Genomic DNA, 23,641 nt, shown 5'->3' on the forward strand with positions numbered 1-23,641 from the left:
CGTAGTTTTGCCCCCACCGATGCTGAGATGGATACTCAGAAAAAAAAAACTTGGAAATTAGTTTTGAATTATCTGAAGTATTCAAATAAATTAAACAACAATTTCCATCGATTGAAGTTTTTACGGAAATGTCAAAGCAATGACATAATACCAGATTTTTTGAGATTTCGGGTGCCAGAAAATGGGGTTTTTTCGGACCAAGCGGTGCATAGCTTTCAATTAAAACTCCTAAGAACAGAGATAAATCAGGCAAGGTCAGAAGAGAAGAAGATAGACGATGATCTAGCTAAGGCAAGAGAGGTAGTGCGGAGAGGGATAGATGAACAATGGTGGCCCTCAATAGCATTTTATCTAAAGCTCCAGGCTAGAATTGCTATCCATGACATCAAGGATAGACATGAAAAGAAGTTAAAAAAGCTAGCAGAGCGGCAGGACAGACCGTTAATGAAAGTGAATGACAAATCGGTCAGAGCACTAGATGGCATTGAGCTACCCAAGTGGGTTCATGAAGTGTTAGGTTTTGGCCCAAAGCACCCGGTGAGGGATCGTTTCAATGAACTTCACTTTCTTGCGGACATTGATAATTTTTTATCTGAGCTTAAATCGCAAAAGGTACCAGGTGAAAAATTATGTGAAATTGAAGCTGCTGCAAAATCATACGCTAAACGTGTGCGGCAAACACCGTCGGATAGAGGGATTGAGAAAGCCAGGAAGTATTTGAAGGACAATGGTCTCTTGGCAGTCCCATTCGATAAAGGTGTTGGCTTCTGTGTAATGAAGAAAACGACATATGAGGCTAAGCTAACTGAGCTGCTGCAATCGGAACAATTTAGCGAAAAACCAGGTTTAACTGATAGTGTTGTTATGAAAATTGAGAAAGACATCAACAAAGAACTGTTGGCCATGAAAAAGAAAGATGAGATCGATGAGGCACTGTATAGTAGGCTTAGGTCCACGGGAGGGCAGCCAGCTCGATTATATGGATTGGCTAAAGTACATAAGAAAGGAACCCCTCTCCGTCCCGTACTGTTTCTGCCAGGGAGCTCATATGAACATCTAAATAAAACTTTGGCCAAATTTTTTGACAACATTGAGGGGGCAAACATTGAGACAAACACACAAATGGCTCGGGATATCATAGAGAACATAGATCTAGACTATAATGAGCGTATTATCTCCCTGGATGTCAAAAGTTTGTACACGAATGTCCCACTAAAGGAGGCAATAGATATAGCACTGAGGAAACTGTACGAACAAACTAGTCCTCCTAAACTGGCACGCGGAACTATGAAGAAATTGTTGAACATGGCTGTAAGTAAGGTGCACTTCAAATGCAATGGTTTATGGTACGTACAAAAGGATGGGTTGGCAATGGGTGCATCCCTTGCTGTCATTCTTGCCAATTTATGGCTAAAGGAGTACGAATATGCATTAATGAAGGAAGTACCTGCGTTGACACAGCTAAATGAAAACCGGAATGGCCTATGCCCTGATTGCGAGCGGAGGGTAACATACAGAAGTAAGGGGATCGAATGCGGAGCTTGTTTAAATCGGTACCATTTAAAGTGTAGTAATGTATCCGACAAAGAATATGAGCAAATCTCAGAAATGGTTTGGTATTGTAAGAGATGTAAAGAGCAGCGAGATCAAGAAAAACCAACAGAAAATGTCAAAGCGTTCCTAAGATATGTAGATGATATAGTGAGGACGGTAAAGGGGGATCCAGATATAGTGTTAAAAGCAGCTAATGAGCTCCACCCCAACTTACAATTCACTATCGAAAATCCGGATTCGAACGGAGACTTAGCCTTTCTAGATTTGAACATTAATGTGGACTCACGAAAAAAGGTAACATGTGGATGGTATCAAAAACCAACGGATACTGGGACTATCCTTAACTTCAGAAGCTGCGCTCCATTGCAATATAAACGCAATGTAGTTGAGGGTACTGTTCATCGGATTTTTAGAAGTACATCAACATGGGAAAACTTTGACAAGGCAATGAAGATTAATAAAGAACAGTGGGTGGATAATCAATACCCTGAAAAATGGTCAGATGGTGTCGTATTAAGAACGTTGAATAAGATCATCGACCGAAAAACTGACACACGAACAACGGTAACATCAGTCAAGGAAGATCCTTTAAAGGTCAGTGCACCCATTATAACATTACAATACCGGGGTAATGCATCGGAGTGGTTTGCTGCCAAACTGCGTCAAAACGCCGGAGCCCAAGTGATATTTACTACGAGAAAGCTCAAGACTTGCCTACCGTCCCTTAAAGCTCCCTTTGCGAAAGATTTGAAATCCGGAGTGGTCTAAAAGCTCACATGTAGTGGATGTAATTCCACCTATGTTGGACAAACGGTCCGGTATTTGACCACGCGGATTGAAGAGCATCACAAGGAAGGTTCGCCAGTAGGGCAACATTTGAGAGAATGTGACAGGGATGGTAAGAGCGCTGAGCTTAAGTCTGAGATTATAGATCAATCAAGTAACATACAGAAACTCCTCACTCTGGAGGCCTTACATATTTGGAAAGAACGCCCCAGAATTAACACGCGCGAGGAGTTCAGGAGCAGGGAGCTGACTAATCGTCCCAATAATGTCGTTAATCGCTTAAAACCGTCAATTCGGAAGGTTCTCTGTTAATAACTCGAATATGCTGAATCTGTATTTTGGTCCATTCTGGTCGAATGTCACAATTACTCTGAAGTCAACTTATGTTTCTGTGCTTTTATATGCAACTGGACATTGTAACCCGGTGCAGAAAGTCAGCTCACCCGTCAAGTGATGGGTTCAAACTCTTGTGTAAAACACAGAAGCCTAAACTCTCTCTCTCTCTCTCTCTCTCTCTCTCTCTCTCTTAGATGAAAAATCAGTCCCATGGGTCCCTAAATAAAGTAGTCGCATTAGTCCCGAATCTTTTCCATCATTCAAAAGACTTAATAAGCCAAGTCCCGGTTTAAGGTCGTTGGTGGGCGCTTTGCGGCGATAACCGGCTCTAAATTTCGTATAGAGTCCTACCCTCTGTTGGCAAGCTTGCAACACGGTGGCGCGGCTGCGGGGGTGACTATTCTGCAGCTTTAGTTTATGCTTTGAACAGTAAACAATCAATCCATAAATTCGTTGGCTCAAGTTTCAACCAATCAGAATGCAAGAAGATAAGTTTGGGACTTCTGCGACTGATTTTTTTGGGAGCTATGAATATTGGGACCTATGAGAAGTCACCCTGCTAGCTTTAAATGCTTTGTTTAAAGTGTCTTCTCCGTGCTTAAAGTAAATTGGAATAAACAAAGATTTTATTTAAGATTGAAATGAATTGTTAAATGGGGCTTATTATCTCACATGACAAGTATTTATTTTCAAAGCACATGTCAAGAGTTTTTGGCGGCTGCTCGTCAAGGAAATGTCGAGGAAGCGGAAAAGGCGTTAGATGAAATCCCGAAATCCAAATGGAACCATGTGATCAACCTTCCAGGCGACACGAAGACAACAAAAAGTTGGAGCGCTCTCCAGCTTTCTAGCTATTTCGGTCATATGAAAATGGTGAAATTCCTAATTTCTCACGGTGCAGAAATTGATTATCAAAATGATAAGGCGAATACAGCTTTACATTTGGCTGCTTTTACCAAGAGAAGTGAGATAGTATTGGAGCTCCTTACTTCTGGGGCCAGTGTGCAAATTGTCAATAACGAAGGCAAAACTCCAAAACTGATGGCAGACAACATGGATGAATCATATAAACTAATTCAACAAGCCGAAAAATGTTTCATGATTGGTCAACAGGAGAAATTGTTCAAAGCTGTGAGAGAAAACAACGCCGACAAAATTATTGATATTCTAAACGTGCGTATTTTATTTACCTCATAATATTGTTCGTAAAGGGTAGCCTAAGTTGAATTGTAACTTGTGTGCTAGGGTGAATTTCCACCTTCAATCAACTGTAAAGATATCAGCGGCAATACCCCTCTACATATAGCGGCCAATCTGAATAAAAACGAAGCAGCTGTTATCCTTCTACAAAATGGTGCTAACCCGGCAGCTGTTAACAATTACAACTTGAAACCCAATGACTTGACTATGCGTCATTCTATGAAGCGGCTTCTTGGACTGAAACCGGTGCAAAAAGTAGTCAAAGATGTACAGAGGTTCGAGGGGGAAGTTTTAAAGAAAGGCATGTTCCTGGTGAAAAGATATTGGGTTGTACTCAGTCGAGGAATTGCTGCTTTCTATAACAGAAAGGAAGATTCAGCCAATAGCTTAAATCGGAAGGTAATAGTTGTTTTGATCCTACTTATAAGCTTTCAATTATATTTATACCAAGTTCTTCTAAGAAGTTTTGGTAACCATAGATTGGTTTGTGGTTTTGCAGTACGTGACGGTTGGTAGTGATAAGTTTTTTATTTGGAAGCAAGTAAAAGTTTTCGAAATTTCTAGATATCAAAAAGTAATTCAATCCTCTATGAGTTAAAATGTGTAGTTAAAATATGGTTTAAATTTTTTAAGGGATACATCTTTCTGCGCGGAGCATCAGTCAAAATAGACTCGCCTAACTACAATCTGCTTGTGATTAAACTTCAAGACAGAAGTAAGCAATATTGGAGCATATCAAGTGGAGTTGACCGCACAGCAGATACAGCGCTAAGGCAGAAATGGCTGACAGCTTTGCAAATCCACATTGACTATGCAGGCAGGATGTATCACAAGGCATCGGAGTTTGATGCTGCGAGCTATGCTGCATATCAGAAGAAAGGGTCGAAGCCGAAGCTGAATTGGACAGTGGGAGCAAATGAAAAAGTGTTTCCGATCAGTTAGTTTTCATAGTCGAATAATAATTTTAAGAGATACTTTCTCTTGTGTTTTTGGTTCAAGTGTAAGCTATCGCTGTGTCCGATTGAAACTAGTGTGATCTTAGCTTGTTTTTGCACTAACGTGTTTATGATCTAAAAATTAGTTTTGGTCTTAAATGCATGTTTCTAAGATATATCAAAAGTTATCAATCTAAATCGTGTCAATGAACGTAGTGAAGACGCTTATATAGGACGTCATATTGTTTCGCTTTTTTCACAGTGAAAATCTTAAAATTTGCTCACGCTCAAAATTGATTTTTCGCTGATCGACGTTTGATTTCTTTTTTAATCTTTTTTATATTTAAAAGCGGGCTTCACTATCTCGCCACGTTTAAGCTTTTTCAACTTATTATTTTTGCATGTTTAACGAAAGAACTTTAATGTTTAACTTTAATCTATACCGTATATTGCAATGATTAAGATTTTTTTTTCGAGTTTCCAGTTGGAAATCAGTGTTTGCTTTGCCCATTCGGGTGTAGTTGGGTGTTGTCAGAGTGCTCATAACGATTGCGAATCTTGCCTACAAATATGACTGCTCAAATCCTTTAGTTTCGAGATATGACGTGTTTTATGATTTACTTTTATTTTTTCAGAAAACTTGGGTTTAAAAAAATTCAATGAAGTTGAGTTTCTCAACCTTGTAGTTGGGCACTGTGAGGGTACTCTTAGAAGTTCCAAATTGCAAATCTTGCGTCCAAATGCGACTGCTCAAATGCTCTCAGTTTCCGAGATGTGACGTTTGGATCTTTTTTTGAAAAATAGTTCCAAGCAGTGAGATATAAAAAAACTTCACAAAATTTGAAGTTCCCATCTCTATAAGGAGGCTCTGTCAGGCTACTCCAAGGAGTTGCAAATTTTTCTTTTAATTTATTTTTTTTTCAAAACGTGAAATTCTTGACCCTGTAGTTGAGCGCTGTCAGGGTTTTCTCTGGGTTGCGAATCCTGCCTCCAAATATGACTGCTCAAATCTTTGTCGTTGCACCGTTTATGACGTTTTTCATGAGTTTTTCAGAAAAATTGAAAATTAATTTTTTTTGCAAAAATTGAAATTCCCAACGCTGCAGTTGGTTACTGTAGAGTACTCTCAAGAGTTGCAAATCTTGTGCTCAAATGCGACTGCTTATTTGCTTTTAACTTCCGAGATGAGACATTTCCCAATTCATTTTAAAACTTTTCAAATAACTTACATTTTTCGAAATTTGAATTAAAAAAGTTTGAATGAAAATTAGCTTTACAAAATTTGAAACGGGGAGTGTCAGAGTACACTCAAAGAATACAGATCTTGTTCGAATATATGCGTTTTTTTTTGAATTGTTTAAAGTTCGAAGCACCGCATGTGCGTTGCATGCTAGTTTCAATTTATTTCTTTCGTTAAAATGAAGGCGAACTCCATTATCAAACAGCGAAAGTGTTAAATTCACAAAAAAAATGATCGAATTCTAATTCGAAATAGGATTTAGTTTTCAGTTTTCCCAGAGGAATGTAAAAATTACCTTTAGATTCTGTTTTATCAAATTGTGTTAATTTTTCAAAAAAAAATGTCACTCATAAATTGTACTCAATATTCCAAGTGCTTAAGAGCTTTTTTTGTTCGACTCTTTTCAATTCTTTTCCAACTGCCTGTTGACCATGTTTACTTCTGGTACAAGTATGATACTTTCGTGAATTTCTCTTCTCTCTTTCTGACCAATGGTCTAATTGTTCTGGTGATTCTTGTTCAGGTAGTGTTCGGGACTCACTTCTCAGTTCACAATCTCTAGTCAAGATGCTGTCCTCCCAAGTGTCTGAGGTAGTAGCCACAGCAGCTGCTCTGGAAATGAACTGTGAGAAACACCCTCCGGTAAATCCGGACTCCCCAGTGATGATTCCAGAACTGGAGGAGTTGATTGAATGTGACATATCATCTGGGATGCAGAGCAACCTTTCCAATGGGTGAATTTTTTTTTCGAAATCGAAAGTTGTTTTGAAATAAACGCTTACAGAGATCAAGAGTGATAATCGTTGGAGTCCAAGGCTTCATATGTAAATACTTTTTATAATACAAGCAAATAAGCTTTGGAAGACAAGATTTTTAGTCACAAACTAGATCCAGTGTTTTATTAAGCGTCGCTGATTTCAGTAATTTTTTTCAGGTTTTTTTTTCAGTCTCAAGTATACTTTTTCGCGGTTTGGCTTTTGATTTTTTTTTAAGTTCAGCTCATTTCATTCGTTAAAAAGGCCAACAGCGGAAGTGTAAAGGTCACCAAAAACATGATCGGCTTCTAATTTTGAAAATGGATTCAATTATCAGATTTCCCAGCGATACAGAAATTTTACCGATTGTTCTAAATTTCTCAAATTGGGTTAATTTAATTTTAAAAAAATGTTTTCATAAATTGTTCTAGAAATTCAAAGCGCTTTAAGGCCATGTATTTTTTTTCTTGGAAATTCGTAAGTTGAGATTTTCAAAAACAAGTCAGTAATTTTTTTCTGTTTACTTGCGTTCATTGACTCTTTTCCAACTTTTCTTTAATGTCTTTGAAAGCATCATCGAATGAAACAATTCTCAAGGTAATTTTTAAAAACTTGCAGATACACTACGTACTCCACTTCGACTAGTCCGGGACCGAGTCACATTCTCAACCACGGATCCGGCCTGGATTCGATCCCTGAACCTGCAGTGTGCAATGGGAGACTAAAGAAGAACAGAGGCCTGACTTGTGAGAGTGTGAATCTGTTGCGCCAGTTGGGAGATGTGAGTGAGATGAGTAGGAAGGTGGTGGCTAGTTTGGAGCAGTGCATGTTGGTCATGTACCAACAGGAGGAATACAGATTAGGTGAGATAAAATACATTGTTAATACCTAATTGCTGCCACTGTCAATTTCGTTCAGTGAGTCTCAACGAAGTTAGTTAACGGCTCAATTTGACGTCGGAAATCAAATTTTCATTCATTTTCCTCATTTTTGTAGAAACTATGTTAAAAATCTAATTAACCTAAAAAGCATCGTTTTTTGACCGATTAAATGTTTGTTGTTTTAGCCTCCTAGTCTCTTAACGCAAATTGGTTCGTTTGTTTTGTTTTGCTTGTCCAGTGTTGTTGTCCCTCAACAGAACAGGTAGGGCAGGGCATTGACTCGAGATACTTAGCTTCGTTTTTACACTGGGCTTCGTCCTAATTGTTTCCGCATTTTTTTGTTGTGCTTTTTTGTTGCGAGGACGTACTCTTCCGTTATGCATATGATTTCTTGAAGAGAGCTTAGATCTCCTGCGCATACATGTTAAATAAGCTGAAGATGTTCAGGTAAGCGAAAGGGGTTAGTCCATTTACCGATATTCACGTGTGTTGGTCTGCCAGTTCAGTCGAATAAATTGCTTACGTATTTCGGCCTTATATTTACTCTGCCGAATTAGCAAGCGTTATCCAACCTGAATATAGACTTTTTGGGTTAACGACTAGTTAAGAGTAATGAACGTAGTGAAGTCTCTTATATAGGTCTTGCTGATTTTTTGTTTGTTTTTTTTTCCAAGAAAAATTCTTAAAATTTTAATGCACTTAGGTATATATGCACACGTTGAGTTCAAATGAAATTCATCTGCTGAAGGTGACGTAAATAGCACTCTCCAAATGCGAACATCGAAATGGCGCAAAAAACGTGAACGATTTCTAATTTCGAAAATGGAATTTAATTTAAAAATTTCCAGCGGAATAAAAACTTTACCTATTGATCCAGTTTTCTCAAGTTAGGTTCATGTTATCAAAAAAGCTCCAAGCATAAATTGTTCTAGTACCTCCAAGGGCATCTATTTTTTCTTTGAAATTCAAAGTTGAGATTTTTTTCAAGAAAATCAGTGTTCTATGTTCAAGAAAGTCGATTGGCTATGTTTTAACAGAATCGATTGAACCACTTTACCTTTAGTTCAAATGGAATCAAAAGTCAAACGTTACTTTGTACCTGTGGCGAAGAGCTAACGCACTTGTCTTTGAACACAAAGGTCAATAGCTTGAGTCCGGCCGGGACCTGTTTTTTTTGTCTGTTTGTCTGCTTTTTTGGGCTTTGTTGCCGCAGCACGAAATTTGCCTAAGGTTTAGGCATTTTTTGCTCAAGTTAAAAACCTTTTAGTGCAAAGTAAAACTTTCAGAAGTTCGATACCAGTCGGGACCTGTTTTTGTTTGTGGAAACTGAAATTTTTCGACTCTTTTAGACTTTCGTGTCTTCTAAATTTTTTAGGCTGAGGTCCCGCAGAAAGGTTCTGTTTCTTTTTGGCATTTTGAAAGCTCTTTAAAGTTTCCAATGATACAAGTATTTTTTTCCAGAAATGTTACGTCCTTTTTGCAATTTTATAACGTTTTGACAAATAATTTTTTTGAAGTTTTTTTTTCAATTTTTGATTTGTCTTTTCATTTGCTGGTAATCATTGTCATTCTTTTTTGTAGTGCAAATGATAACGCTTGCGATAAGCAAGCATTATCAAACTGAAATATAGGTTTTTTTCTAGTTAACAACTAGTTTAACAGAATTACTTGAATAATTTGATAGCTTGCTTTATCGAAGGAAATTTCCATGAAAATGTGGGTCCAGTAGTGTGGTGGTAAGGAGCGGGGCTATGTCGCGAACGATCAAGGGTGCGAATCCGATACCATGCCAGTTTTTCTAATTCGTTGAACGTTGTTTAGACTCTTATATAGGTCGCGATGATTTGTTTTTCATTTTCAGTAAAAGTCTTAAAATTTGTTCAGGCTCAAATTTACTTTTTCGCGGTTTGACTTGTCATGTTTTTAAGTTAAGTTCATTTCCTTTGCTAAAAGGAAGGCAAACTCCACTATCAAATGTAAAAATCACGAAAATTGTGGTCGACTTCTAATGATGAAATTGAATTTAATTATCAGATTTCCTAGCGGAATAAAAACTTTACCCAATGATCCAGGTTTCTCAAATTGGAATAGCTCTATCGAAAAGTGCTTTTACAAATTGTTCTATAAATTCTAAGAAGTTTAAGGCCATCTATTTTTTTCTTCGAAAATTGAGATTTTTTCAAAACAAGTGTTTCTTTTGTTGCGTTCATTTCTCTTTTCCAACTTTCAGTTGGCTATGTTCATTATAGTGTTGTTCATTGTGTTTGTAGGGGACTTGAAACTTTGTAACAAAATCAACTTTTTTCGGCTCAACTGGTGTCTGCTCAAAAATTGTCGGCTGTGTTTCCACTTGTCAGTTTGTTCCGTTGCTAATTTGATATTCAAATGTTTTGCTTGGCATGTTTGCCTAGATTGAAATTTTATCGAGAAATACGAAAATTTCAGTAGACCTAATTTTATTAGACCTTGAGAAATACGAAAAGCTTAGTAGACCGAGTTTTTCAACAATTTTTGTTTTTTGTACGTCTAATGTTTTTTTATGTTTGTGTTGTATCGCAAGTGATGCGAAGCTCTGCGTTGCCTCTGTGGTCGAAGCTCCGTTTATTAGCCTCTTGTGGATCAATACGGTTTAAATAACTGTTCAGGATTGGTGTTAACTCCATGATTAGTTATCTCCAAAAGTTTACTGGGAGGTTTTCAGTATTACCTCTCGCAGCTTTAGTGTTCATATGTAAGGTCATTTCTGTATTGACTCAAGTTTAGAAGTGAATCAGTCTTGTCTTTTGAAGGGGCATGCTTAGGCTGGTTTCTTTTTGTTTGCAGTGATCGGTGTCTTGCAAAGTTGCTGTAGTTGTTGCTTCCTCTGCAATTATTGCAACAGCGTCTCGGTTTGAAATCTCTGGTTGTCGGACAATTTTCTTGTGATGTGGTCTTTTTGTGCTGCTCTTGTTCTTCGTACCTTAAATTATAATGTTGCCCGTATATTTTATTTCTGTTCTTTAACCAACCGAGCTTGCGAGCCTTGTGGTACCTTAAGGTTCATTTTTTTTTCCAATTCAAATTGCATAAAATGTGGTTAATTTTTTCAAACTTTTTTGCTTCACAAGTTCGCATGTGATCTCCACTTTATCAGTCGCTAGTGTTAAGATTTGTCAGTCAGCGCAACAGTTGTGTTGGGCAGTATCGGTTGGGTTGCCGCAGACGTCATTTGGTGTTGTTTTTTTTTTAGCCCAAGGGGGCCCGTCCGGCATTCTCAAACCGAGTACCAGAAACGTCGCTACTGCGGTCGGACGAAGCGACATGTCTCTTGGGGTTAAAAAAGTGGTGATCTGGGAACAGTTAAAAAGTTAAAGAGTGGCTAGGGGGCCGCAGAATTGGCGCCTTCATGTGGTGGAGCCGACAGGCTGTCTATACAGCCACAAATGGCACTACCTTACCCTTTTTGTTTTTAAAGCTATTTCTTGGAGTTTTGCCGCTTGTGTTTGCCAAGTACAGCTTTGTCTCCGTATTGATTCTAAAGTTCCACGGTCTGGACAATCTGGTTGTGATGTGACGCAATCTATAGTTTATGTGACGTCATCAATGTGCTAGCTATTCGTGCTAATCTTAACTTGCCTTTTTGTTTATCAAGGTCGTGACCGACCTGCCAATCCGTTATAGATTATTACTATGCACTACTTTTCATTCTTCTGCAACTTATGAAAGATTTGAGTTGTATTTATTTTCATTGTCATGACATAATCTAAATACTAAACTATCTATATTATTTACATAACTATAAACGAAAACAAGGAGAATTGATTCTTGTTTTACAACTGTTTTTTCACATTCCACATGGCGCAGCCAGCAGTTTCGACCTCAGAGGATCGAACTGACCTGTTGGGCGTATCCGTATTTTGGCATAAACCAACTGCGGACCCACCCTGTAGCTGGGATTCGTGGATAGGTCAATTCAATTTGGCAATCACTCTGAGAGAGAGATGTGATCCACGCGAATTATTGAAACCTCCGGGTGTCGTACACGACGATCCTGCTCCAAAACCAGAAGTTGTGGGGGCGGATGAAGATGATGCAGCAATTGCAAATCGTATTGCACGTAATGACGCAGCGGTCCGAAGAGTCACGGAAATGAATGAAGAGCGCCGGGCGAAAGGTCCCAGAGTTGCACCGGAGTGTATTATTACGAGGTTGAACAACGTGTTAAATCTCGTTTATTCTTTTCGCTTGGCTCAGAAGGGAGGAAAAGATTCCTCCAAAGTTATCCACATGCGGATCTGAGCGCATTATCATTTCGGGATTTCCATGAGTTCTGTGTTCTCTTGTTCAAAAAGGAGAAAAATTTCATCATCGAACGTATGCAAATGTACAACGCGGTACATTCCGACCGAGAAAGTTTGGAAGCATTTTATTTGCGTTTGACGGGACAAGCCGCCCTGTGTGGGTGGACAATCGATCAAGAAAAGGAAGTCGTAAGAGATATCTTCATTGCCAAAATGAGATATAAGGATATTCAGAGAGAATTGTGTATTCATCCAGGTGCTACTCCGGAGGATTCTCTGAAATCTGCGTTACTTCAAGAAAAAGGAGCACAAACGGCCACCGATTTGCAAAGGCAACTGGGGAGTTCGTCGTTGACGGGCAATTCCTCCCAGGCAGGTGCCATCTTGGGTCAGAATTCCCGGATAAAACAGGAACCTACCTTCTCTGTCCAGGGTAAGAAACTTTCTGACAGGATTAGTCGGGCACAGAATAGTAAGCAAAAGGGAATCAACGAGAAATCGAAGTCGTGTTATTTCTGTGGTAACAGGTTTTCAGCAAACCACAAGCAGAGTTGTCCAGCAAGAAATGTTACTTGCAGGAACTGTAACAAAAAAGGCCATTTTGCCAAGTGCTGCAATTCTAAGACTGTAGCGAACGTGGAAGCTGAGTCAGATGAGACAGTGGAAGAAAATTGCAATTTCATCACGTCCGATAGTGAGTCGGAATTTGCTGTTTTATCTGTATTAGCAGGGAAACCAAGTCTTCCAATTAGATCAGTGAAAAAGTTGAAGGTGGTCAATGCCGCCACGAGCAAGTTACGTTCCATCCAGATAACACTACGTTGTGGCAAAACGTTTTTCAAGGCAACAGTGGATACTGGGAGCCCAGCTTCTTTCGTGAATAAGAAGACAGCAGACTATATTCTGAAAACTGTTCCTTCAGCCAAGTTCTTCACGGTTCAAGACAGTCCAATCGATACAGTATACGTTGACTATAATCGGAAAATTGAATTGATGGGTACGTTAATTATGGATATTTATCTTTGGGATGGCATATCAAGTCTGCAAAATTCCTTATTTCAGAAAATCGAACACAAGTTAGACCAGAACGTCCTTTGGTGGGAGAAGTCTCCCAATCAAACCCGAATCTAAAGTCGGGTTCCTGGAAAACTCACTTCCACCAGAAATTCCATCGTGTATTCAGTAGAATCGGCAAAGCCAAAAACCACAAAGTTTTCTCTACGTTCAATTCTCCACTCGTTCCGATTCAAGAAAAGGGAAGGAGAGTTCCGGTGCATATTCAAGATAAAGTTGGTCAGGAAATCCAAAAACTAATTCATGAAGGACACGTGGTTAAACTTAATAAATGTACCAGTGAGCATTTCATCTCTCCGATCGTTATTACGGCTAAGAAAGATGGTTCTGTGAAATTAGCTATGGATGCTAAACCTATGAATGATCAAATTCATAAGAACCATTACCAAATGCCGAATTTGTTGGAACTGTTGGACTCAGCCGCCCAGATAATCACATCGGACACTTCAGGAGATGTTTGGTTTACATCTTTAGATTTAAAATACGCCTTCAGCCAGATTCCGCTTAGTGAGGAAGTTAGTCGTCATTGCAATTTTAATATCGTCTGTGGAGAACAAACGGGCACGTATCGGTTCAAAACGGGGTTTTATGGACTAACGGACATGCCAAAGGAATTCCAAAAAGCGATGGATAATACTCTCCAGGGTTTATCAGGAGTATTTTGTTTCCTTGACGATATTCTGGTTGTTTCGAAGGGTTCAGTCGAGGATCACAACATTCTTGTAGATAAGGTGATAAGTCGTTTGGATGATGAAGGTTTTGCTCTGAAACTTTCGAAATGCGACTTTTCTCTGAATCAATTATCTTGGTTAGGATATGATATTGATTCAGAAGGATACAGACCGAAACGTTCTAAGATAGAGGCAGTACTCGCTCTGGAACCTCCAAGGACGCTTAAGCAACTTCGTTCGTTCATGGGCATACTCAACCATTTACAACGATTTTTGCCGAATATTCAGGTCCATTCAGACCAATTACGCCCGTCGTTGAAAGCAAGTAATAAAAGTAAATTTGTGTGGGGGGACTGCCAACAGACCGCGTTCAGTAACATCTTACAATTGATAGCGAATATCACAAAGATGTATCATTATGACCAAAGTCGGAACTCGCGGGTGAAATGTGACGCTAGTCATAGTGGTCTGGGTGCTGCATTAGAACAAGAGATCGAAAAGGATGTTTGGGTCCCAATTGCTTTTGCGTCACGCTTTCTAAATGATCAGAAGAAATACAGCACTAACGAATTAGAACTTCTGGCAATTGTATGGTCGTGTGAGCATTTTCGAACCTATTTGCTGGGAAATCATTTTGTAATCTTAACTGATCATAAAGCAATTATCTCGGCGTTAAAGACCAACCGAGGTAACAAAACTCATCAGTCGCGATTAACCAGATGGGCCGATAGATTATTGCCCTTCGATTTCGACATATTACATATCTCTGGATGTAAACTGGGTATAGTAGATTATTTATCCCGTTTCCCAACGTTTGAAGCCCCGCGACCAAGCAGTTTTGACGAACAATATGTTGTTAAATGCATTACTCGATTCTTTGATGCGTGTGAATTTTTGGATGAATGGACCAAGTGTTGTCCTGCGATAGAAAATCCAGGGATTATCCAGAAAAATAATCAGAGCTCTGCCGTATCTAATACAATTCATCTAATTGAGTCATTGCATTCTGGTCAGCATCGGGTATATTGTCCCGATAAGGACAATTCAATCGCTGTACCTCACACGTTTGGTAATTTATCGGTAGAGGGCGTTCTAACCCAAAACGTCCCAGTTACATCGAATGGCATAATATCGGTAGAGGGCGACGAAAATTTAGCCATTAATCATACTGGCACTTTCCGTCAATTTCCTAAGTTCGACATCTCTCCGCTAGGGGGCGTCAAATTTGCTGGTTTGAAAATTAACCAATCAGCGTTGAGAGAAATTCAGCATGCTTTTGTCACTTTCTCAGCATGGTTTACACATTATCTGCCAATTTTGTTCTCACTGTGGTTTATTTTTCTGGTTGTTAGTGATTGCGTTATATTGTTGTCGCTCATAGCATTTTTCGCCTTTGTCCCATCGGATCGTATTTCTTGGATAACGATCGTTCTATTGGGTGTTTTCCATTTTCAGACAGCTATGGATTCTAATACCGGTGCCAACAACAACAACCCGAATGACAGCTTCGAACAACTGTAAAACCAGTATCTCCCAGTCACTCAACCCTGGTTTTCTTCTGATAGGGCTCGGCCGCGGTTTCGCGCGGGGGCTGTACGTCCCAGAAGATCGACAACTGTACAACGCGGTGCAGCACTGAAGAGTCAGTATGCCCGTATATTAGCAAACTTCAGGACAAAAAGGGCCCGGAAAACTACTGTATCGAATCGTCCATCCCAGTCAGTACATAGTTTAGAAATTCTGAAGACACCAGTGGTCGCTAAGGACCAGAAGTCGCTAACCGGGTTGGTGGGCATTTTGGACTCCGATGTACTGTCGGAGCTTACGGATGAAGATGCCAGTCTATGCCTCATGAAACGAGCCATTATCAATCGGGACTACGAAGGATTTTGCCGTATAGACTCTTACATAAAATCCTTTTGGCATTGCGCAGCGGTGGTTGATGGCTGTATTGTCGTAGATAATAGGATTGCTATACCCATGTGCCTACGAAAACCGTTATTGTCTCGACTCCATAGATCGCATGCGGGTCAGTTGGCCATGGTTGATGCTGCGCAATATATCTGGTGGCCCCGAATGCATCGAGATATCGTCCAGCTTTGCAAGGATTGTCCCCAGTGCACATAGTTTGGTAAGAATTTGAAAGCGAACGCTTCATTTAACTCTTCGAAGCCTTTACCCCTTTTGTCTGGCCCTAATGAAGAGCTGCAACTCGATTACGCTGGTCCTCTTCTTGATTCTTTGGTCTAACAGTATGTATATCTTGGTCGCGATCGACCGCTACTCAAAATATCCGTCAGCTCTGATAACGCGTTCTACGGGAGGACGGAAGATTATTAAATTTCTTAAATCGTATATCCAACAACATAGTATCCCTAAATCTATCAAAACTGACCAATATTCTGGTTTTAAGAACAAATTGGTGCAAAATTTTTGTCAAGAAAAAAATATTGCTCAATATTTCTGCCCGGTGGGGGACCATCGTGGTTGCGGTTTAGTAGAAAGGTCGATTCAAACGATTAAACGTCGTTTAGGTGCCTTCCGGTTAAGTTCGGATTTTTCAAATATTCAAGATACTCTTAGAATTATTATTGAAGATATTCGGATTACAAAAAATTCTGTCACTGGGGTTTCACCGTTTGAACTTCATTTTGGCCGTCCTCCGAATACGGAGCTATCCATTGCGGCTGAACGTTTATCTACGGGCGTTAATTTAGATAATCAACAGCTGGAAAGGGACCTTTTAACACCCGAACAGCGTCGGGAGCAGTGCGATAGCCGACCGAGGATAAAAGTGGTCAGGAAGGGGCAGTCAAGCCCGACGGTTTCTCCATATTTTGGTGGATCAACGGATTCCGTGTCAGACACTCCTCACTACCGCGCTCTGGAGAACCTGGCACATTCTGCCAATCAGTGGTTGACTTTGAAAAAGTCACTGTCCCATCAGGAGGGAGTCAAAGCCCTGAAGACGTTGACGGAGAGAAATCAAGTCCTCGCCGCCACCCTTCGATCTAATTTGTCAGCTGGTACCCTTAGATTTAGGAACCAGATGCAAATGGATCACATTCACCCGTCGTTACCAAAACGTAATTTGGATTATTTAGTATTGAATGAACCAAGTAAAGTCGAAATTTTTACGAAATTTCTAAATAGGAAGTCTGGTCGAGAACTTTTCAAACCTTTTAAGGGCAAAATCGTGCGGATTACTGGGTCTACATATATTACTGATAAGGGGAAAGTGATTCGAAGAAATCACCTGGCGGTACGTGTTAAATCAACCGACTTAAGTTTTTCAGGCAAACAACTCAAGCCTGTCAAGAAAGGGCAGAAACGCCCCATTGTGTCATCGTCTCCATCATCATCAGAAGACAATAGGCCCCTAAAACAATCGAGTTCTCGCCAACATATCACAGCTAAAACGAAGCAATCGAATCCTCGTCAGCATATCTCAGCTAAGACGTTACAGATCCCGGCTCGTTCGAAGTTTCCATCTCTGCCATCTTCACTTCCTCATTCGCGTGGCCAACTTGTGTCGACTAAATCTAAGCAACATTCAGTCTCGGAGGCTCCAGGCGATCAGTTTATCCCTTCTCCGCAGCACTCTACTCCAGTAGTAGACCTGACAGTATCCTCTTCCACGTCTGGAAACCAAGGAACGGAGGTTCCCATTAGTATTCAACCGAGGTCACCTATTTCAGTCGTTAAGTCACCTATTTCAGTCGCTAAGTCACCTATTTCAGTCGTTAAAAATCCTCAACCGAAATCATCTCTTTCAGTCATTAAGCCACCTATTTTAGTTATTAAAAATCCAGTCTGCCCAGACCTCATCCCTATCTCGTCAGATGAGGAATCTTCGCTCCCTAAATCTCTGGAAGGACCTTCTTCAAATGTGGCAGCATCGGGCTGTTCCACCCAAGGCGGTCCCGTTATAATTTCCGAACCGGATGGAAATGTTTCATCCTCTTCGAATTCGTCCCGTGCCTCTTCTCGACGTAAGAAACAGACTACCTTTTACGGTAGCCCCATTCGGCATTCTGTGAACATTATTCAGTCTCCCTCGATGTCCACACCTTCGTCAGCTCCTACTTCGCCCGACAAGAAAGTTCGCTTTGTGGTGGCTCATTCAGATTCTGAGCCGATTAACCAAGCAGGACAGTCTCGGGTGGTTCTTCCCGATAACTCCAGAGGTCTATATCGGAAATTTACACGTTTCCCCAAAAAGAGTCATTCCGACTATCCTTTGCGTCGGGCTGATAAATAAAACTTTCGTCTCTTTATTGTCTACACAAAACTCTCAAAACTTCTATTTATCGAGTCACATCAAGTTAATTTGTAAAACTTACAGTGTTTGTTTAATTGTTACAAGCCGTATTGTTTATTGTTTTCTGAGGGCATAAATTGTTTTTGTCTTCGTACTATAAAGAAATTCAAACGTGTTTGAATTTTTCCCGAGAGGGAAAAATGTGATGTGACGCAATCTATAGTTTATGTGACGTCATCAATGTGCTAGCTATTCGTGCTAATCTTAACTTGCCTTTTTGTTTATCAAGGTCGTGACCGACCTGCCAATCCGTTATAGATTATTACTATGCACTACTTTTCATTCTTCTGCAACTTATGAAAGATTTGAGTTGTATTTATTTTCATTGTCATGACATAATCTAAATACTAAACTATCTATATTATTTACATAACTATAAACGAAAACAAGGAGAATTGATTCTTGTTTTACAACTGTTTTTTCACATTCCACACTGGTAAACAGCTTCTTCCAAAGTAGAACTGGTTGGCTATCTTTTGATAATTAATTGCTTTTTGTTCGACTTCAAGTTGGCCATTAAGCAACTGATTAATGATATTGAAATCAATTGGTCATTGACTCCTTAGTTTTTGCTCCAATTTTGTAACCCAACCTATTACAGCTTAAGACATAATTTTTCGGTATTCTCCTAAGATTTATGAGGCTTTCGAGGCACAGTTCACCAGTGCTTTCAAAGTCTCGATTCAGATGAAAGGTGGAGTTAGAACGATATTAGCCCAATCGAGTATCACTATGAAGTATTTTAAAAAATAGAGCATTTTTGGTGAAAGAACCGAATCGCCTGCGTAAAATTCCTGCCGCGGGATTTTTTTGATTGTTTTCGAAGAAATTGACGGACTGTTTGTGCTCGGTTTCAGGCAAATTTCGTCTTTTTTTAGTTTGCCCCTTTTTGAGTTCTTACAAATTTAGTCATTTTTAAATTTGCCCCTTTTGAGTTCTTAATTTGCCCGAGTTCTTACATCTGAAATTTTTGGATGTCCTGGTGTCAAATTTATAAAGACATTTTACCGGTGATCGTTTTCCATTTATGAGGGTTTGGAAGTTAGGAGTGAAATTGAACCCTTAATTTCAAAAGTGCTTGTGACGACAAAATAGCAATGCAGTTTGATTGCTCTTTTCAGAGACCTTCATTTCAAGGTGAAAACAATCGAACGCGTTACTCAAGTCAGGTCATAGTTAGCTTAATTATGTTCAAACAGCAATTTTATGAAGATAATCTGATTGGATTGTTGTTTGTTTGCTGAGTAAGTATGTTGAGTGTTTGAAGGTTGAACTCAATTATCTGTTTTATCCTATTTGGTGTTAGTGTGTGTTGTTATAGAAGTAAGATTTAGCTGTGAGCAGTATGCATGTTTGGTTCGTTGAAGCAGGGCGTTAATTTTTGCCAATTAGAAGTTGTCGTGTTTGCTAAGAATGAAAAAATGAGCTTTCAATTCTCATCTCAGAACGTTGAGGATAGTATGAAAAGAGTGCAAAAAAAATATCCAATTTGAAATATTTTTTCCATGGTTGAAAACTGTAAATTGTGTCTTTGTTGAGAAAGGAAACCTGAGTTGATACTTCATCCTCGTGTTTTTCTAATACCGGCCATTTAATCAGCCTTCGAGTGGCGCATAAAGAGGGAGGAGATGAGTGGGTACAAAAATGGTAAAAAAAGATTACTTTCACAAATGCAAATATGTTGTCCAAACATAGAGGAAGGATGGAGCAAATTATTTTATACTGAGTGGTGCTAAAATCAAACCCAGCTCTGATACGCGAACAATCCGTTTGTTTCACTTTAGACCTCCTGTTTATGACTTTTAGTGCCGTATCGGGTGTTAATGTCAATTAATTGAATTTGGTTCAAAAACTGGTCCCAAATATTTTTTTCGACTGATTCCCGGTAGGTAATTTTGCATACTTTTCACATTTTGTGATTTTTCCTATTCCTATCCGTGCTTGAAAATGGTGTTTACTGCAGTAATTAGAATATTTCTACTCTCCGATTTTCTATATTATATTTGCATCAGTTTATTTTATAAACGGATAAAAAAATCTTGCAGTGTGAACATCCCGACTTGTTTAAGGTGAGGTACTTTTTTGAGTATTTTTAATGAGTGCCGTTTCTCATACTTTGAAAAGTATAGGTTTTAATTTAGTTTCCAGATAGACAGATTGATTTTAAGTCGTTGAAAGTTCAGCTTAGTATTGACCAAGACACGAATGGAATAGGAGCGTCTTCTTGCAAGTCTGCTTAGTGAGATTAGTATGAATGAATGAGACAAGAAATGAATTTGAGTTCCGGTCGAGTGTCAGTTTTTAGTTCAGGTCAAAATGCAATGATGATACTGATTTTATTTACCCTTGCGATTAGCAAGCGTATGGAAAATAAGTCTCTTTTTCTTTTCGCCGTTAGAAACTTTTTTTCACAATTCGCAAGAAATTTTCGCGGACAAATTCGCGCGGTAGAAGGTTACGTGATTCAACTTACTTTAGTTTTGTATCTTTTTTATGCTTGTTGATCTGCAAAGCCTACTTCTAATATTCGAGAGTTGTACGCCTTGGAAATAGTTGGAATCTCGTTCGGACCTATTCAATTTTTTTTTGGATCAACGGGCGGCTACAACGATATGCAAATTTAATTAGTCATGGCTACACAAGTATGCCGTTTGTTTTAGTTATGTATTTTTTTCGATGCTTACTGAACGTCGATACATGTCGTCAGTAAAGTTTCCTTTTAAATAACATCGTTGGAGAAACGTTGGAAAATTTCTTTAGACATAATTAAATTGTTGTGATAAACTTACTAAATAGTTTCAGAGAAATGGCCCAGGCCACCGACAATCAATCCGCTTGACTTACAAAATTGGCCACTGCGAACAGCGTACCCGGACATTCGGAGTGGGAAGCAAATTGCATCATATTGCATCTATTCATCATATTGCATCTACTATTCACCAATATTCATTCCGCTCATCTTCGTTCTCCAAAAAAAAAAACGGCGTTGGTGTGAATTTGAACCCAGGACCTCTCGACCGAAGGACAGACGCGCTACCAACTGAACTACATCGCTCAGCCAATATGAATCCTAATTGCAACACATGCAACCATACGCTAGCGGACGGAGTTGAACTGTTTGTTTGTTTGACTTGTGGAAATTCAATGTACTGGACCCTGAAATACACTGGGTTCTCAGAAACATTACTAAAAGAGTTAAGAGAAGTAAGAAACAACGTCCTCCTGATGTGTAATCAATGCTCCAGCAATGACAAACGAGACTTGGTTATTTCTTTGGTTTCCAGGCAATCTTCTGCTATAGAAGCAATTCAAAAACAAAAGCTGAAAACTCTCTCAAAACGCAAACCGAAGTTGAACTGAAGAAATATTCTGAGGTCCTTACCAACACCCTCGCTACTAGCGCAGCCCCACACCCTGTGGTGGCTGCGAAAAAGCAAAACGTACAGAAAGAATCTACTGGCAACGCACTCAATGGTATCCGAATAAGAGGAATTCCTGAATTGGTCAACAGAGATCCCGCCTTGCGCTTCAAGGCGGATCAAGTAGAAGTGAACAAAATCTTTTCGCACCTGGGCCTGGCATGCCAAGCAACAGATATCAAGAGAATGGGCAATCATATTAAAGGCAAAGATCGAACCATAATGGCGAGAGTAAACAATGCTTGCGACCGAAGACTCATCTTTTTTTCTTTATCGAAACTTAAGCATTACGACAAAAAAGTGTTTGTCTCTCGAACTAACAACAAGTGAATTTGAAAAAGAGAGCGTCCTGCTGCAGCAACGGCGAGTAATGATCAGTGGGGGCGCAGAGCCCAGTAGCATCAGACTGAGAAACCTAGTGCTAGAAAAGAAAATAAACAAAGTTTGGACCATTCTGCCTGCTCCTACCGCAGACACAGAGTCCGAATCAGAATCCAAATGTCTAAACAATGCCTCAATGTCCGTTCTTGTATACAATGCTCGAAGTTTGTTGGACATTAAGCGAAGAATGGCTTTCGCCAACACCTCAACCAGTTCAGACTTTCATATTCTTTGTATAACTGAGACCTGGCTAACTAGTCACGTGCCTAACAGCGCCTTATTTCTCACTGACTTTACTATCTATAGAACGGACTGAGCGCATACTGCCAACAGTTCCACCAAGCATGGTGGCGTTCTGTTGGCTATCCGACACCCCTACTCGTCGACTCATCTCGACACATCAGATATTCCTGATTGCGTTGCCTCACTGGTACAGTCCTCACCTACAACCAGTCCACTACTGTTCTGTTGTGTCTATTCAGCTCCTGACGGGAGCTCCTATAGACTCAACGTGAGCACTTTCAAACACCTCCTGCTACTACTGCAACACCACAAAATGGAACACAACTGCGAGCACGTTATCATTGCTGGCGATATAAACCTGAAACATACCGATTGGTCAACCATGGTCTCAACAGACGCATACGAATCCGAGCTCCTGGAACTCTTGGTTCAATTCAACTATCAACAAACTTTGGCAAACAACTCCTGCATGCTGGATGTCTTCCTCATCAACGATACCTCGCCTATAATCCATACGGCAGTTGACGAAGCCTTCGGAATCGCACACTCAGTAGATTTCAAGAAGTGCTCCGACCATCAGCCGTACTCAATCCTCTTACAAGTTCAATTTGCTCCTCCAAAGCCACCAGCCCGTCAACTAATCGATCTGGACTTCAACGTGTTCTCATACCATAAGGCTCACTGGGATCTCATCGGAATAGAAATTATCAACAGTCCTTTCACTGGCTACTGCTACAGCAATGTGGATGTCCTCTTGACTTCATGGTATGAGTGGTTGTATAGTATAGTATCGAAACACATTCCGCCCATCACTAAACACCGCCGTAACCTGCCCCCCTGGGCATCGGGCGAGGCGTCGCATCTGATGAACAAACTCAGCACACTACGTAAAGCCAAGAAGCCAAATGAAACGAAAACAAACATCACTGAAGAAAAAGTCCGTGAACAACTGAGGCTCGATCAGACTGAATTCGAAAGCAAAACACTCGTGGATCGGAATTTCTCCAAAATGCACAAGTATTTCAGAAGCATACGACGCAGCCACCAAACTCCTCCTATTCTAAAGTGGGGAAGCATTTCAGCTTCCAGCGATGCGGACAAAGCCAACCTCCTCAATCGCTATTTCCATAGCGTGTTCTCTCCTCCAGAAACTACTGCTGCTATATACGATCTTGAATCTGAACCTGCGAGCAAATTGGGGTCAATCACAATCAACGACCAAATAGTCAGCAATGTAGTCTCCAAACTGTCTTTGGCCAAAGCCCGAGGATGCGATGGTATACCAAACATCCTATTGAAGAATATATCTAACGTCAAATCAATGACCCTCCTAATGCGAACCTGTAAGAACAAAGGAGTCTTTCCTGAGCAGTGGAAGCACGGACTAACCATCCCCGTCCACAAAGGGGGGCGACAAACAAAATGTCTCAAACTACAGGCCTATAACACTTCTTCCAGCACTTTCAAAAGTCTTCGAAAGAATCATATTCGACGCCCTCTATCAACACTTCCGTCCTACATTAAATTGTTCTCAGTACGGGTTTCGGCCTAAAAGATCTGCAGTT

The 23,641-nt window shown here is 39.9% G+C and overlaps 1 protein-coding gene across 1 annotated transcript in view; it reads left to right on the forward strand.

Moving 5' to 3' along the window:
- Positions 1–3,315: 3,315 nt before the first annotated feature.
- The window catches only part of LOC134852892 (oxysterol-binding protein-related protein 1-like), a 29,483-nt gene continuing 9,157 nt past the window's right edge, over positions 3,316–23,641 (forward strand). Inside the window, exons 1-5 of the mRNA XM_063868746.1 lie at positions 3,316–3,849; positions 3,922–4,275; positions 4,510–4,813; positions 6,575–6,785; positions 7,425–7,669. Of these exons, the coding sequence (XP_063724816.1) occupies positions 3,349–3,849; positions 3,922–4,275; positions 4,510–4,813; positions 6,575–6,785; positions 7,425–7,669 (1,615 nt within the window). The 5' untranslated portion in view covers positions 3,316–3,348. The remainder of the gene's footprint in view (positions 3,850–3,921; positions 4,276–4,509; positions 4,814–6,574; positions 6,786–7,424; positions 7,670–23,641) is intronic.

The sequence above is a fragment of the Symsagittifera roscoffensis genome, chromosome 8 (genome assembly GCF_963678635.1).
Source record: "Symsagittifera roscoffensis chromosome 8, txSymRosc1.1, whole genome shotgun sequence".
Classification (NCBI taxonomy): domain Eukaryota; kingdom Metazoa; phylum Xenacoelomorpha; order Acoela; family Convolutidae; genus Symsagittifera; species Symsagittifera roscoffensis.